At 52.4% G+C, this 15,887-nt stretch overlaps 1 protein-coding gene across 4 annotated transcripts in view; it reads right to left on the bottom strand.

Moving 5' to 3' along the window:
- Nucleotides 1-15,887, bottom strand: part of LOC133362002 (reticulon-1-A-like) — a 74,573-nt gene that overhangs the window by 19,341 nt on the left and 39,345 nt on the right. Inside the window, exon 1 of one of the 4 annotated variants that reach the window (XM_061580994.1) lies at nt 6,179-6,825. The exons of the other annotated variants lie outside the window; for them this stretch is intronic. Coding sequence (XP_061436978.1) covers nt 6,179-6,218 — 40 coding nt within the window. The 5' untranslated portion in view covers nt 6,219-6,825. Of the gene's footprint in view, nt 1-6,178; nt 6,826-15,887 lie in introns of those variants that run through there. 4 annotated transcript variants of the gene reach the window in all.

Here is a 15,887-nt window from a genome sequence, read left to right as displayed (position 1 = left end):
CAGTGGGAGTGATGATAGGTGATGGTGGTGGTGTTTGGTGAAGATTTGGGGAGCGGTGGTGTAGCGGTTAGAGCGCTGCGCTACAAACCTGGCCACCCGAGTTCGATTCCCGCTCACAGCCAACACCAGTGACGATTATCTGAACCGGTCCTGGGCCTCCCCTAGGTCGACTCAACCTCAAATGAGTACCTGGTGCGGTGTGTAAACATCGCCACTAGGATACAAAGGGCGTGGTGTTGGCCACCCACCCCCTCCTGTGCCGTGCCGGCCTTTATAGGTGCTCGCTAATAGCACTTGCCCCTTTGTGTCTGTTTGATCAAGATAATGATGGTGGTGTTGTTCGTAGTGATGATGATGGTTGTTGTGATGCTGCTGCTCCACATTAAACCGAATTGTTTTTTACGTGGCGAGGTGAAATATTGGAAGGCGGAGTTCAGCCTGCTTACATACTGTCATCGGCCGAGCGTTGGTGACACGCACAGAGGAATATCCATGAAATATGAACACGCCATCCCAACTCACAAGTGGTAAATCAGTCAATGCTCACGATGACAATGATGGCGCCGGCTGAAGATAGTGTGGGGATTCCTGATTCCCTAAGCCACGTCATCGTCACACGAGTACACACACGTTTGTGTGTTTAAAAAAAAATTGTATATTCATCACTCATCAGCCGTCGTGAACCCGAGGTTATGATTTTTTTTCTGTGGGTGCTCATTTGGGAATCTCCTGGTGGTGGTGGTGTGAACACACACAGACAGACACACACACACACTTGCAGTGCCATATATAGCCTGCGTGGGCTGTTGGGGCAAGTGCTGTTAGCCCTGCATCCTATTAGATGGCTGCTGTGGTCAGCATCACGACCGTACACTATAAGGTATTGCACAAAGCCACCTCCCGTATAGCCTCACCGGGCTTTCGGGGCTGTGTGTCAGAACCACGCCCCGAGGCTGAGTCGACCTAGGGGAGGCCCAGGACCGGTTCAAATAATCGTCACTGATTTTCGCCATGAGCGGGAATCGAACTCGGGTCGCCGGGTTCGTAGCGCAACGCGCTAACCGTTGCGCCACCGCTCCAAACACACACACGTGTTCATGCACACACACACTCGTGCTCATGCACACACACACTCGTGCTCATGCACACACACACTCGTGCTCATGCACACACACACGCGTGCTCGTGCACACACACACGCATGCACGTGCACACACACACGCATGCACGTGCACATGCACACACACACACACTCGTGCTCATGCACACACACACACACTCGTGCTCATGCACACACACACACACACACGTGCTCATGCACACACACACGTGCTCATGCACACACACACACACACGTGCTCATGCACACACACACACACACGTGCTCATGCACACACACACTCGTGCTCATGCACACACACACTCGTGCACATGCACACACACACTCGTGCTCATGCACACACACACGTGCTCATGCACACACACACGTGCTCATGCACACACACACACACGTGCTCATGCACACACACACACACGTGCTCATGCACACACACACACACGTGCTCATGCACACACACACACACTCGTGCTCATGCACACACACACACACTCGTGCTCATGCACACACACACACACTCGTGCTCATGCACACACACACACCCGTGCTCATGCACACACACACACACGTGCACTCATGCACACACACACACACGTGCTCATGCACACACACACAAGCTCATGCACACACACACAAGCTCATGCACACACACACACACGTGCTCATGCACACACACACACACACGTGCTCATGCACACACACACACGTGCTCATGCACACATACACACGTGCTCATGCACACATACACACACACACACGTTCTCATGCACACACACACATGCTCATGCACACACACACACACGTGCTCATGCACACACACACACACACGCGTGCTCATGCACACACACACACATGCACGTGCTCATGCACACATACACACACGTGCTCATGCACACATACACACACGTGCTCATGTACACACACACACACGTGCTCATGCACACACACACACACACACGTGCTCATGCACACACGCGCGCGTGCTGACGCGCAGCTGTCAATGTTTAATGAACCCAAAACCGTGAATATTTAACGAGAAACCCCTCACCTCCTGGCAATAGGGGATACGTGTGGGGGGGGAGGGGGGTATCGGGGGGACAAGGACCACGAACCCTGACCCCCCCCCCCTCCCCTTCATCCGACACCCCGAGACGAGCACAGGGTATCGGGGGGACAGGGACCACGAACCCTGAACCCCCCTCCCCTTCATCCGACACCCCGAGACGAGCACAAGAGCCGCACCGCCACGGACTCGAACCGCCGCCACCTTCACACTCCGCTGCCGCTTCAGGCGACAAGCCGCCAAGTGAGACCCTGACGTGAGCCTGACGCTGTCAAGCGAGCCCGAGCCGCACACCCTAACCCTGACCCCAACTCCAAAACACACACACACACACTAACAATACATACACACACATTAACAAAACAATACCCACACACACCAACAATACCCCACACACACCAACAATACCCCCCCCACACACACACACACCAACAATACCCCCCCCCACACACACACACACACCAACAATACCCCCCCACACACACACACACACCACAATACCCCCCACACACACACCAACAATACCCACACACACACACACCAACAATACCCACACACATACACACCAACAATACCCACACACATACACACCAACAATACCACACACAACCACTAACAATACCCCCACACACACTAACAATACCCACACACACTAACAAGACCCCCACACACACTAACAATACCCCCACACACACTAACAATACCCACACACACACACTAACAATACCCACCACCACACACTAACAATACCCACACACACACACACTAACAATACCCACACACACACACAAACAATACCCACACACACACACAAACAATACCCACACACACACACACTAACAATACCCACACACACACACACTAACAACACCCCCACACACACTAACAATACCCACACACTAACATACCACCACACACTAACAGACCCCACACACACTAACAAGACCCCCACACACACTAACAAGACCCCCACACACACTAACAATACCCCCACACACACTAACAATACCCCCACACACACTAACAATACCCCCACACACACTAACAATACCCCCACACACACTAACAATACCCCCACACACACTAACAATACCCCCACACACACTAACAACACCCCCACACACACTAACAATACCCACACACACTAACAAGACCCCCACACACACTAACAATACCCCCACACACACTAACAATACCCCCACACACACTAACAATACCCCCACACACACTAACAATACCCCCACACACACTAACAATACCCCCACACACACTAACAATACCCCCACACACACTAACAATACCCCCACACACACTAACAATACCCCCACACACACTAACAATACCCCCACACACACTAACAACACCCCCACACACACTAACAATACCCACACACACTAACAAGACCCCCACACACACTAACAATACCCCCACACACACTAACAATACCCCCACACACACTAACAATACCCCCACACACACTAACAATACCCCCACACACACTAACAATACCCACACACACACACACTAACAATACCCACACACTAACACACACACACTAACAACACACACTAGCAATACCCCCCCCCCCCCCACACACACACTAACAATACCCACACACACACTAACAATACCCACACACACACTAACAATACCCACCCACACACTAACAATACCCACCCACACACACTAACAATACCCACCCACACACACTAACAATACCCACCCACACACACTAACAATACCCACCCACACACACACTAACAATATCCCACACACACACACTAACAATATCCCACACACACTAACAATATCCCACACACTAACAATACTCACACACACACACACACACTAACAATACCCACACACACACACTAACAATACCCCCCCACACACACACACACACAACACCCTAACCACACCCTAACCACCCACACCCTACTACCCACACGCAAACACCCAGACGCTAACCACACCCGGACATCCATACCCAAAACCACACCCAAACCTCCACATTAACTACCCCCTAACATCACCCTAACCCCAACACGATCCACACCATAACCCTCACACCCTAAACACACCCCAACACCACACCCTAACATCCACACGCTAATCACAACCTAACCTCCCAACACCAGAACCACACCCTAACCTCCAACACACCTTTCGATTTAAAGCTTTCGTGACTGCAGGGATTCATCTTCTTGGTTCTTTTGGTAAAGTGACGTATAATGGAAATAATAAAATCATATTTTAAAAAATATTATTTTATTATTTCCATTCTACGTGACTTTACCGAAAGAACCAATAAGATGACTCCACCACACCCTCACACCCTAACCACCCCACCCAAAAAGCACACCCCATCCCTAACCGTATAAATGAACACACGCGCGCACACGCACATGACAGTGTGTTATACTGCATGAACAGGCCAATAACACCCACGCGCACACTGGGCGAGCTGATGCAGTATGCACGTGTCCACTGCTGCAGCATGCCAGCTGTGACACTCACAAACCCTCACTCAAGACGAAGACGCTCCGTGGAGCCTTTGACAGGCAGTAGGGGGCGAGTGCTGTTAGCGAGCACCTATTAAGGCCGGGACTGCGAAGGGATTTTGGGAGCGGGTGGCCAGCAGCACGCTCGGCCGCCTTTGTCTCCCCAGCAGTGTTCACACAGCGAACAAGATGCTTATTTGAGACCGAGTCAACCTAGGGGAGGCCCGGGACCGGTTCGGATATAATCGTCACCGGTGTTGGCCGTGAGCGGGAATCGAACTTGGGTCGTCGGGTTAATAGCGCAGCGCGCTAACCACAACACAACCGCTCCCCACACACAATGTATACGCGCAGGTACATACACACAACATACACACAACGTATGCAATTCGTGTGTACGAGATGGTAACACAAACACGGGAGGGAGGGGAGGCTACGGGGAAGAGGCGAGACAAAGGGAGCAGACATGAATTGGGTGGTGCCAAGAATAGAGGAGAGAGAGATGGAGAGACACGAGAGACACGAGAGAGATGAATACAGACACAATATAAAGATAGAGCGACCGACAGAGAGAGAGAGTGAGGTAAAGCAATGTGTAGTGAACATGGCAATGCCGGATCATACATGCAGATACAGATAAAGACAGACCACAGTGATGTCAGAAGAGACACAGACAGACAACAGAAGGATGGACAAAGACACACACGTTGATACAGAGACAAACACAAGGAGATAGACAAAAGATACAACAGATATTTAGACACACCGCGAGATGTATGGCGAGGTGCTGATAAGGAAAACGCAGCGCGAGAGAGAGAGAGAGATCCGGAGACACGCAGAGGTGGAGAGATGATGAGAGAGACGTGGGGAGACGCACAAAACGTACAGGCGGCCATGTAAGACACGGGGAGACATTTGGACAGATGCATATTTAGAGGTAGACTCCATATACAGGCTTTTTTTTGTTAGATCGCGTAAATATAAATGTGTCGTTAAACCCGCCACCACCCGACACGGCCAATTAGTAATGTTTGTCACGTCAACAAAACGTGGCCAATTCGTTATTGGTGATATTTACGCGATCGAACCAAAAATAAAAATCTCGCTTCGTGTTAAACAGAGGTAGACACATTCAGAGACAAAGAGACACGCACAGAGAGAGAGACCCGGATGCACAACGAGAGACACGGCGAGAGAGAGGGGATACGGGGAGACGGGGAAAGACAGAGAGAGACACACGGAGATTACAGAGAGAGAGAGAGACGGGTAGAGACAGAGACACACTGAGATTACAGATCGAGAGAGAGACGGGGACAAACAGAGAGAGACACACGGATATTACAGATCGAGAGAGAGACGGGGAAAGACAGAGACACAAAAAAATTAAAAGAAAAAATGTAAATATCATTTTTTTAAAGAAAAAAAGAGAAACACACGGAGGATTACAGATCGAGCGAGAGACACCGGATTGGGGTGATGTGGCGGGGAGGTAGTTACCACGCTCCCAGCTCGTCTTCCACAGCTGTTGGGTCTCCATCGCCGAGCGAGACACGAGAGACACCGCGGACAGGGGAGCCGCCGCCTCTCGCGGACAAAACAAAACCGGTGACTTCGCAGCGGACGCCGGAAAGAAGCAGGAGAGAGAGGGGGGTGGGCGATGGGGCGGTGGTTGCGAATCGAACCGGTCCCTTCTAACCTGAGCGGCTTAATTTTCTTTTTAAACCTGGCGAATGCAGTACTGTGTATATATTTATTTTCGCCTATGCACACGCGCGGGTGTGTCGCGGACGCCGGATGAATTCACAATGAGCAGAAATTCACGCGAATGGTTGTAAGGCACCAGGAAGACGGGGGTTGGTGGTGCTGCTGCTGCTTGCATGTGGATGATCGCAGGCACGAGGAGAGAGAGAGAGAGAAAATGGAGAGGAGAGAGAAATGAAATGGATGAGAAAATGGGGAGAGAGCAGGGGGGGGGGGGTATGAGAGGGTAGGGAGATGAGAGGGGTGGAGATGAGAGGGGTAGGGCAGAGAGATGAAAGGATGGAGAGAGAAATTGGAAATGGAATAGAGAGAGATGCAGGAAGGAAGAGGGATGGAGATGAAAACAGACGGGGGAGAGAGATGAGATGAGAGCGGCAAGGGCGAGAGAGAGAGATGTACAATTGGAAGGGAGAGAGAGAGAGGCAGGAGAGTGGAGAGAGAGAGAGGGGGGTTTAAATGGATTATGGGTGTGGTTAATGCAGCATCCGTGCTGAGCGAGATGCTGCATCACTCTGCACCACAACTCACTCACCTAACTCGCACTCACCTCTAGCAAACAAAGTGTTGTTAGCGAGCGCCTATTAAGGCCGGAACGGCGTGGGTGGCCAGCACCACGCTCGACCGCCTTTGTCACCCCGGTGGCGATGATTTTACACACCGCACCAGGGTAAACTCATTTGAGGCCGAGTCGACCTAGGGGAGGCCCACGACCGGTTTATGATAATCGTTGCTGGTGGTTGGCCGTGATCGGGAATCGAACTTGGGTTGTTAGCCGGGCTGGTAGCGCAGCGTAGCGCGCCACCACTAGGGGTCCCCCTCCCTCCCACGCACACGATGCTCAACACCCCCCCCCCCCCCCATAGGTGGCAAGCAGAGGAGGGGGATCTCCACGGTGGGACTGTGGGAGCGGCTGATCGATTGATCGATCGATCCGTGCGCAAATACTCGCGCCCGTTGCACCAGCTGTGTTCGTTCTCGCGAAGACTTGCGTGGAATCAGGAAACCGCTCTCTCGTCAGGGATGGGAGATGGGAAGACATGTATGGAACTCGTCGGGAGAGTGGGGGGAGGCCCACAATTCCACCGCATCCCAATCTAGATAATCGGGTTAATCCAGCTTCAATAGAATGTCTGAGTGTCTGCGTCCTGGATGCTTCCTGTACCCGCACGCGAACCAACGCCTCCATCATCCTCCTCCTCCTCCTCCCTACGTCGGTCACCGCAACCTCAGATTACAGCACGGTTGGTGACGTACGGCGCGAAGGAAGTTCAACATACGGTGCACACAGAGAGAGGGGCCATGGGTGGAGGTCAGAGGTCGCAAACGGGTTTTGATTCCTTACCCGTACCCGGCCGCACCAGGGTCGCAAACGGGTACCCGTACCCGGCCGTACCCGTACCCTACCCGTACCCGGTCGGGTACGGGTAGGGTACGGGTATCGGGTACCTGATTTCGACCTCTGGGATGAAGTCATATTGCAGGCGCGGGTGGATTGATTCTAGGAACTTGAATTGTGAGAAGAGACAAGAGGTTGGGAAATGAGTGACAAACAGTTACTCACCAATGACTCACGGTCTACCCGTACCCGTACCCAGCCGCACCAGGGTCGCAAATGGGTACCCGTACCCGGCCGGGTATCGGGTAGGGTACGGGTATCGGGTACCCGTACCCGGCCGGGTATCGGGTAGGGTACGGGTATCGGGTACCCGGTTGCGACCTCTGGTGGAGGTGCAGCCACTGCAATTGGCGACTCGCTCCACTGGCAGTGGACAAGTCCTCTCCCCTGCCACTAGAGGGCGCTCTTGCATCGTAATATTGAGACTGGAGCAATCCCATGAGCTCTAAAGCTCTTTTCACTCATGTCCAGTAGGGGCACGGGGTCAGAACGTTACAACAACAAACGGTACAAAACACGACCGAGGTTCCAAGTGTAGGAAATGTGAAAACAATCACCTAAACATTTACAAATACAACACCAAACCACCCCCATCCGACCAGGCACAGCCCACTGAGCTATTCACTTATTTTTCAGAAGCGACCTGGTCACAAATGATGGCTCAACAAAGTGGCCCATCACGTGGACATTTATAGCACCAAAAATAATCAAAATACTATCAATGCACGATTGTAAATGTGGAGGGGAAAACCGGAGGACCCGGAGAATCCACGTGGCCACGGGGAGAGAGACACGAAGACTCAAAATACTGTATACAGCAGGCGTCAGGGTCGGGATCGAACCCACAACCTCCTGCACACCAGGCGAGGGAGTTAACATCTCGTCGAAGCCAACTTCAGCAAGCGCCTTGAGTGAATACGCTCAATAAGCTCAATACGCCCAATCATTCATTCACACAAAGAGAGGATTATATATGAGCAAGTGTCCTACGTGACTTACCGAAAAAACCTAAGAATATGAGCAAGTGTGAGTTTGTGACCGTCCAGAATTTTTTGTTAAAGCCCTTTTTTTTATGAACGCGTAACATCTCTGCGCGCAACGCTATTGTTCAATTAAGCGTTGGATTTCATTGCATTTTGAAATAACGTCAAGTGCTGTAAAAAAAATAGTTGATTGAAAAATTGTGCCCGGTTTACAACAGATTTGCGAGACTCGTTTCACGATACGGTAACTTTGTTTTACGACACGGTAACTCTTCGTTTTGCAACCCATCTGCCAACGCGATTCCGAGTGCATCTTTTGGGCACACAGCGATGTTTCTCCAGCATCGTGAAAACTTAAGCAGACGAAAGGCAGAAGGCAAGGTAAGAAAGCTCATTATAATTCTCAACATTTACACACACACACATATACACACACAAATAAATCCCGCGTGTCTATTTCGGTAACCAAAAATGTCTTGTTCAGTACTGAACACTCTCTTGACCTATAGATTTATAGCACTAGGGGACTTTAAACATGTTACCGCATCAAGAATGGTTAATACGTTGCTTTTGAAATGTAAACAAAAAATATTCCATCATATTGTCCATTCATTTCTTACTTAAGAGTACACTACTTTAGATCTGACTCATTCTAACCTATGAAGGCTAAACCTTACGTTTAGGGCTTCATCGGTTCGAATTGAAGCCCCATAAGGTCCCTAAAAGCCCTCCCTAAGAGATGAGGGCCCAACATAGTCTACAAAATATAAATTAGAATCGATCTAGGGCAGTGTTCTTCACTCATTTTCAGAGGCGGGGGTTGGCCACTTTCGCTAATGAGACATCACCAAGTGTGAGTGAGGGCCGCCACACAATTCGTTTAAATCATTGTGGGGTTTGACAGCAGCACTATGGTGATGGAGGGGGGCGTTTTTTGTGTATTGTCAGGGGTCGCACTAAAGGCCACCAGGGGCCGCACTAAAGGTCACCAGGGGCCGCACTAAAGGTCACCAGGGGCCGCACTAAAGGTCACCAGGGGGCCGCACTAAAGGTCACCAGGGGCCTCACTAAAGGTCACCAGGGGCCGCACTAAAGGCCACCAGGGGGCCTCACTAAAGGTCACCAGGGGCCACACTAAAGGTCACCAGGAGCCTCACTAAAGGTCACCAGGGGCCGCACTAAAGGCCACCAGGGGGCCTCACTAAAGGTCACCAGGGGCCTCACTAAAGGTCACCAGGGGCCACACTAAAGGTCAACAGGGGCCACACTAAAGGTCACCAGGGGCCTCACTAAAGGTCACCAGGGGCCGCACTAAAGGTCACCAGGGGTCACACTAAAGGTCACCAGGGGCCTCACTAAAGGTCACCAGGGGCCTCACTAAAGGTCACCAGGGGCCTCACTAAAGGCCACCAGGGGCCACACTAAAGGTCACCAGGGGCCACACTAAAGGTCACCAGGGGCCACACTAAAGGCCACCAGGGGCCACACTAAAGGTCAACAGGGGCCACACTAAAGGTCACCAGGGGCCTCACTAAAGGCCACCAGGGGCCACACTAAAGGCCACCAGGGGCCTCACTAAAGGTCACCAGGGGCCACACTAAAGGTCAACAGGGGCCACACTAAAGGTCACCAGGGGCCTCACTAAAGGTCACCAGGGGCCACACTAAAGGTCAACAGGGGCCACACTAAAGGTCACCAGGGGCCTCACTAAAGGTCACCAGGGGCCGCACTAAAGGTCACCAGGGGTCACACTAAAGGTCACCAGGGGCCTCACTAAAGGTCACCAGGGGCCTCACTAAAGGTCACCAGGGGCCTCACTAAAGGCCACCAGGGGCCGCACTAAAGGTCACCAGGGGTCACACTAAAGGTCACCAGGGGCCTCACTAAAGGTCACCAGGGGCCTCACTAAAGGTCACCAGGGGCCTCACTAAAGGCCACCAGGGGCCGCACTAAAGGTCACCAGGGGTCACACTAAAGGTCACCAGGGGCCTCACTAAAGGTCACCAGGGGCCTCACTAAAGGCCACCAGGGGCCGCACTAAAGGTCACCAGGGGCCTCACTAAAGGTCACCAGGGGCCTCACTAAAGGTCACCAGGGGCCGCACTAAAGGTCACCAGGGGTCACACTAAAGGTCACCAGGGGCCTCACTAAAGGTCACCAGGGGCCTCACTAAAGGTCACCAGGGGCCTCACTAAAGGCCACCAGGGGCCACACTAAAGGCCACCAGGGGTCACACTAAAGGTCACCAGGGGCCTCACTAAAGGTCACCAGGGGCCTCACTAAAGGCCACCAGGGGCCTCACTAAAGGTCACCAGGGGCCTCACTAAAGGCCACCAGGGGCCACACTAAAGGCCGCCAGGAGCCTCACTAAAGGTCACCAGGGGCCACACTAAAGGTCACCAGGGGCCTCACTAAAGGTCACCAGGGGCCACACTAAAGGTCACCAGGAGCCTCACTAAAGGTCACCAGGGGCCACACTAAAGGTCACCAGGGGCCACACTAAAGGCCGCCAGGAGCCTCACTAAAGGTCACCAGGGGCCACACTAAAGGCCACCAGGGGCCTCACTAAAGGCCGCCAGGAGCCTCACTAAAGGTCACCAGGGGCCACACTAAAGGCCGCCAGGAGCCTCACTAAAGGCCGCCAGGAGCCTCACTAAAGGTCACCAGGGGCCACACTAAAGGTCACCAGGGGCCTCACTAAAGGCCGCCAGGAGCCTCACTAAAGGTCACCAGGGGCCACACTAAAGGCCACCAGGGGCCTCACTAAAGGCCGCCAGGAGCCTCACTAAAGGTCACCAGGGGCCTCACTAAAGGTCACCAGGAGCCTCACTAAAGGTCACCAGGGGCCACACTAAAGGCCGCCAGGAGCCTCACTAAAGGTCACCAGGGGCCACACTAAAGGCCACCAGGGGCCTCACTAAAGGTCACCAGGAGCCTCACTAAAGGTCACCAGGGGCCTCACTAAAGGTCACCAGGGGCCACACTAAAGGCCACCAGGGGCCTCACTAAAGGCCGCCAGGAGCCTCACTAAAGGTCACCAGGGGCCACACTAAAGGCCGCCAGGAGCCACACTAAAGGCCACCAGGAGCCTCACTAAAGGTCACCAGGGACCGCACTAAAGGTCACCAGGGGCCTCACTAAAGGTCACCAGGGGCCACACTAAAGGCCACCAGGGGCCTCACTAAAGGTCACCAGGGGCCTCACTAAAGGTCACCAGGGGCCGCACTAAAGGCCATCAGGGGCCTCACTAAAGGTCACCAGGGGCCTCACTAAAGGTCACCAGGGGCCGCACTAAAGGCCACCAGGGGCCTCACTAAAGGTCACCAGGGGCCACACTAAAGGCCATCAGGGGCCGCACTAAAGGTCACCAGGGGCCACACTAAAGGTCACCAGGGGCCACACTAAAGGTCACCAGGGGCCGCACTAAAGGTCACCAGGGGCCACACTAAAGGCCATCAGGGGCCGCACTAAAGGTCACCAGGGGCCACACTAAAGGTCACCAGGGGCCGCACTAAAGGTCACCAGGGGCCACACTAAAGGCCACCAGGGGCCGCACTAAAGGTCACCAGGGGCCGCACTAAAGGCCACCAGGGGCCGCACTAAAGGCCATCAGGGGCCACACTAAAGGTCACCAGGGGCCGCACTAAAGGTCACCAGGGGCCGCACTAAAGGTCACCAGGGGCCACACTAAAGGCCACCAGGGGCCACACTAAAGGCCACCAGGGGCCACACTAAAGATCACCAGGGGTCGCACTAAAGGTCACCAGGGGCCGCACTAAAGGTCACCAGGGACCGCACTAAAGGTCACCAGGGACCGCACTAAAGGTCACCAGGGACCGCACTAAAGGCCACCAGGGGCCGCACTAAAGGCCACCAGGGGCCACACTAAAGATCACCAGGGGTCGCACTAAAGGTCACCAGGGGCCGCACTAAAGATCACCAGGGGTCGCACTAAAGGTCACCAGGGGCCGCACTAAAGGCCACCAGGGGCCGCACTAAAGGTCACCAGGGGCCGCACTAAAGGCCACCAGGGGCCGCACTAAAGGTCACCAGGGGCCGCACTAAAGGTCACCAGGGGCCGCACTAAAGGTCACCAGGGGCCGCACTAAAGGTCACCAGGGGCCGCACTAAAGGTCACCAGGGGCCACACTAAAGATCACCAGGGGCCGCACTAAAGGTCACCAGGGGCCGCACTAAAGGTCACCAGGGGCCGCACTAAAGGTCACCAGGGGTCGCACTAAAGGCCGCCAGTGGCCCCGCGGGCATTGCAATGAAGAAGCAGGATGCTCTAAGATGGTGGTGCATCCTGTTCTTACACGCTGGCCAGACGAGCTTTGAACGACGATATGGGGGGTGTACCCACACGTTACCCCACCGCGCACGAACTGATCCGCCGGAGGAGAGCTCGCTGTCTCCAATGGAATATAGGAGGTGGGCCAGCTTGCCACTCGCAGCCACAGTGGAGGGAGGTACGGCAGCAGACTGGATGTGGTGTGCCGCGTGTCTAAACTATTAAACGCACGAAAAAATGTTTGACTCTTTTGTTATTTTACCAGGTGCAAGGGGCCCCACTGAGCGGTATAGCTCTCTTTCGGACGTGGCCTGGCTATCACGAATGATAGCGCAACGAAGCAGTGGCTTGTCATTATCGTCGTGTGGAGATTCACAGCAGCCGAACACTCTAAACGCGTGACGTTGACTTTAAATGTGGAGGAGAAAAATCCACTCGACCACGGGAGAGAGAGACACCGCAAACTCCAAATATGCAGCAGCGTCAGGGTCAGTGTTGAACCCACAACCACTTGTACACCAGGCGAAGTAGTCAACATCTCGCCACCGCGACCCCCTGTGTATTGCTGGTATCGCAATCCGAGAACCGCTGAAATAAAATCCCCGTGTGGGTCTCTATCTAGATTTATGGATCTCTGTCAGTGAACAAGAATCACATTTGTCAGTAACCACTGCCTTTGTTGGTGCTATGAAGAAGGGCCGATGTCCGAAACGTCGTCTTCTGTACATGTTTTGTTTGTTTGCTTTTATGGACGCACGGTGTTGTTGACGAATGCGTTGAATTATTATCGGTAGTGTAGCAACTACATTATCAGTGTAGTGACTACGTTATCAGTGTAGTGACTACGTTATCAGTGGTGTAGTGACTACATTAGCAGTGGTGTAGTAACTACATTATCAGTGGTGTAGTAACTACATTATCAGTGGTGTAGCGACTACATTATCAGTGGTGTAGTCACTACATTAGCAGTGGTGTAGTAACTACATTATCAGTGGTGTAGTAACTACATTATCAGTGGTGTAGTAACTACGTTATCAGTGGTGTAGTCACTACATTAGCAGTGGTGTAGTAACTACATTATCAGTGGTGTAGTAACTACATTATCAGTGGTGTAGTAACTACATTATCAGTGTAGTAACTACATTATCAGTGTAGTAACTACATTATCAGTGTAGTAACTACATAATCAGTGACTTAGTAACTACATCATCAGTGACGTAGTAACTACATTATCAGTGTAGTAACTACATTATCAGTGGTGTAGTAACTACATTATCAGTGTAGTAACTACATTATCAGCTCAGGGGGTGCGGCAATCAGTCAGGGGGGGGTCACCCAATATTTGATTTGTCTCGTGGCACGGTGGCACCTCGAGGATCTTCTCCATCGCGGCTTCTCTTGACCGAATCGCGTCGTCGTCGTCGCTCTCACGGTCTCGAACATTTAACGCTGTCGGGGCGCACTCCGTCTTCGCAAAAAATGCAGCCACCGCAGCTCCGCAGTTACCTCTTTGCAATACACCACGTGACTGCTCTGATTACATTAAAGTAAAACGTGGAGCGCGAATGAACACGTTTTTTTCGCGAGATAAAAATGTGACCGCGTTTTTAATAACTGCGTTGTTGTTGTTGTTTGACACTGTTGTTGAGAACAAATCTCATGGTCCTTGTCAAGGAGGGACCCCCCCGGGGGCCCCCCAAACTCGGAACATTGGCTACCAAGAGGGGGCGCAATGACCCCTACCCCCATGCTCGTTACGCTACGAGTTGTAGCGTTCGTGGCGGGTCACGTGATCTCCCTTTGCAGCCACGAGGGGGCGCTGCAGTCGCCACAATGTGAACAAAATTATAATAGGGGGGGGGGGTCTCCTCTCTTTACTCCTCTACTTACGAACATTCGACTTTCAGAGATACGAACGAACCAGGTCCGCGTGTCCAGTTGCCTGTTCGTACCGAGAGTCGTGAGTTCAACCGCCGCGAAATGGATGGAGGTGGTGGCGTCTACATCTACAGAACGTGAAGAACCTGTAGCATCTACATCTACAGAACGTGAAGAACCAGTGGCATCTACTACATCTGCAGAACGTGAAGAACCAGTGGCATCTGCATCTGCAGAACGTGAAGAACCAGTGGCATCTGCATCTGCAGAACGTGAAGAACCAGTGGCATCTACATCTGCAGAACGTGAAGAACCAGTGGCATCTACACCCACAGAACATGAAGAATCAGTTGCATCTACATCTGCAGAACGTGAAGAACCAGTGGCATCTACATCTGCAGAACGTGAAGAACCAGTGGCATCTACATCTGTAGAACGTGAAGAACCAGTGGCATCTATATCTGCAGAACATGAAGAACCAGTGGCATCTACATCTACAGATTATACACATTTTAAAGCCATTACCCGTGTTTAGTGTACATGGCCGTATAACATGTTTGGAATCGACAGGAGTAAAGTTGGACTTACGAACAGATCTTCTTACGAACATACCTCTGGAATCGAACTCGTTCGTAAGTAGAGGAGTCCCTGTAATCGATTCTTAAATCTAATCCTTGAGAGCTATTCAAAATAAGAGACATCAATCCCTTTCATCACAGATATAAATGTAAAATGTGTCATATCCTGGGCCTCCACTAGGGCGACTCGACCTTAAATGAGTACCTGGTGCAGTGTGCAAACATCGCCACTAGGGAGACAAAGGCGGCCCCCCTCGTGTGTCGTGCCGACCTTTAAAGGTGCTTCTCGCTAACAGCACTTGCCCCTACAGTCTGTTAA

This window comes from Lethenteron reissneri, chromosome 8 (assembly GCF_015708825.2).
Source record: "Lethenteron reissneri isolate LAM-NWPU_2019-01 chromosome 8, ASM1570882v1, whole genome shotgun sequence".
Taxonomy (NCBI): Eukaryota; Metazoa; Chordata; class Hyperoartia; order Petromyzontiformes; family Petromyzontidae; genus Lethenteron; species Lethenteron reissneri.
The sequence above is the reverse complement of the archived record's forward strand: the minus strand, read 5'-3'. Positions and strand labels throughout refer to the sequence as shown.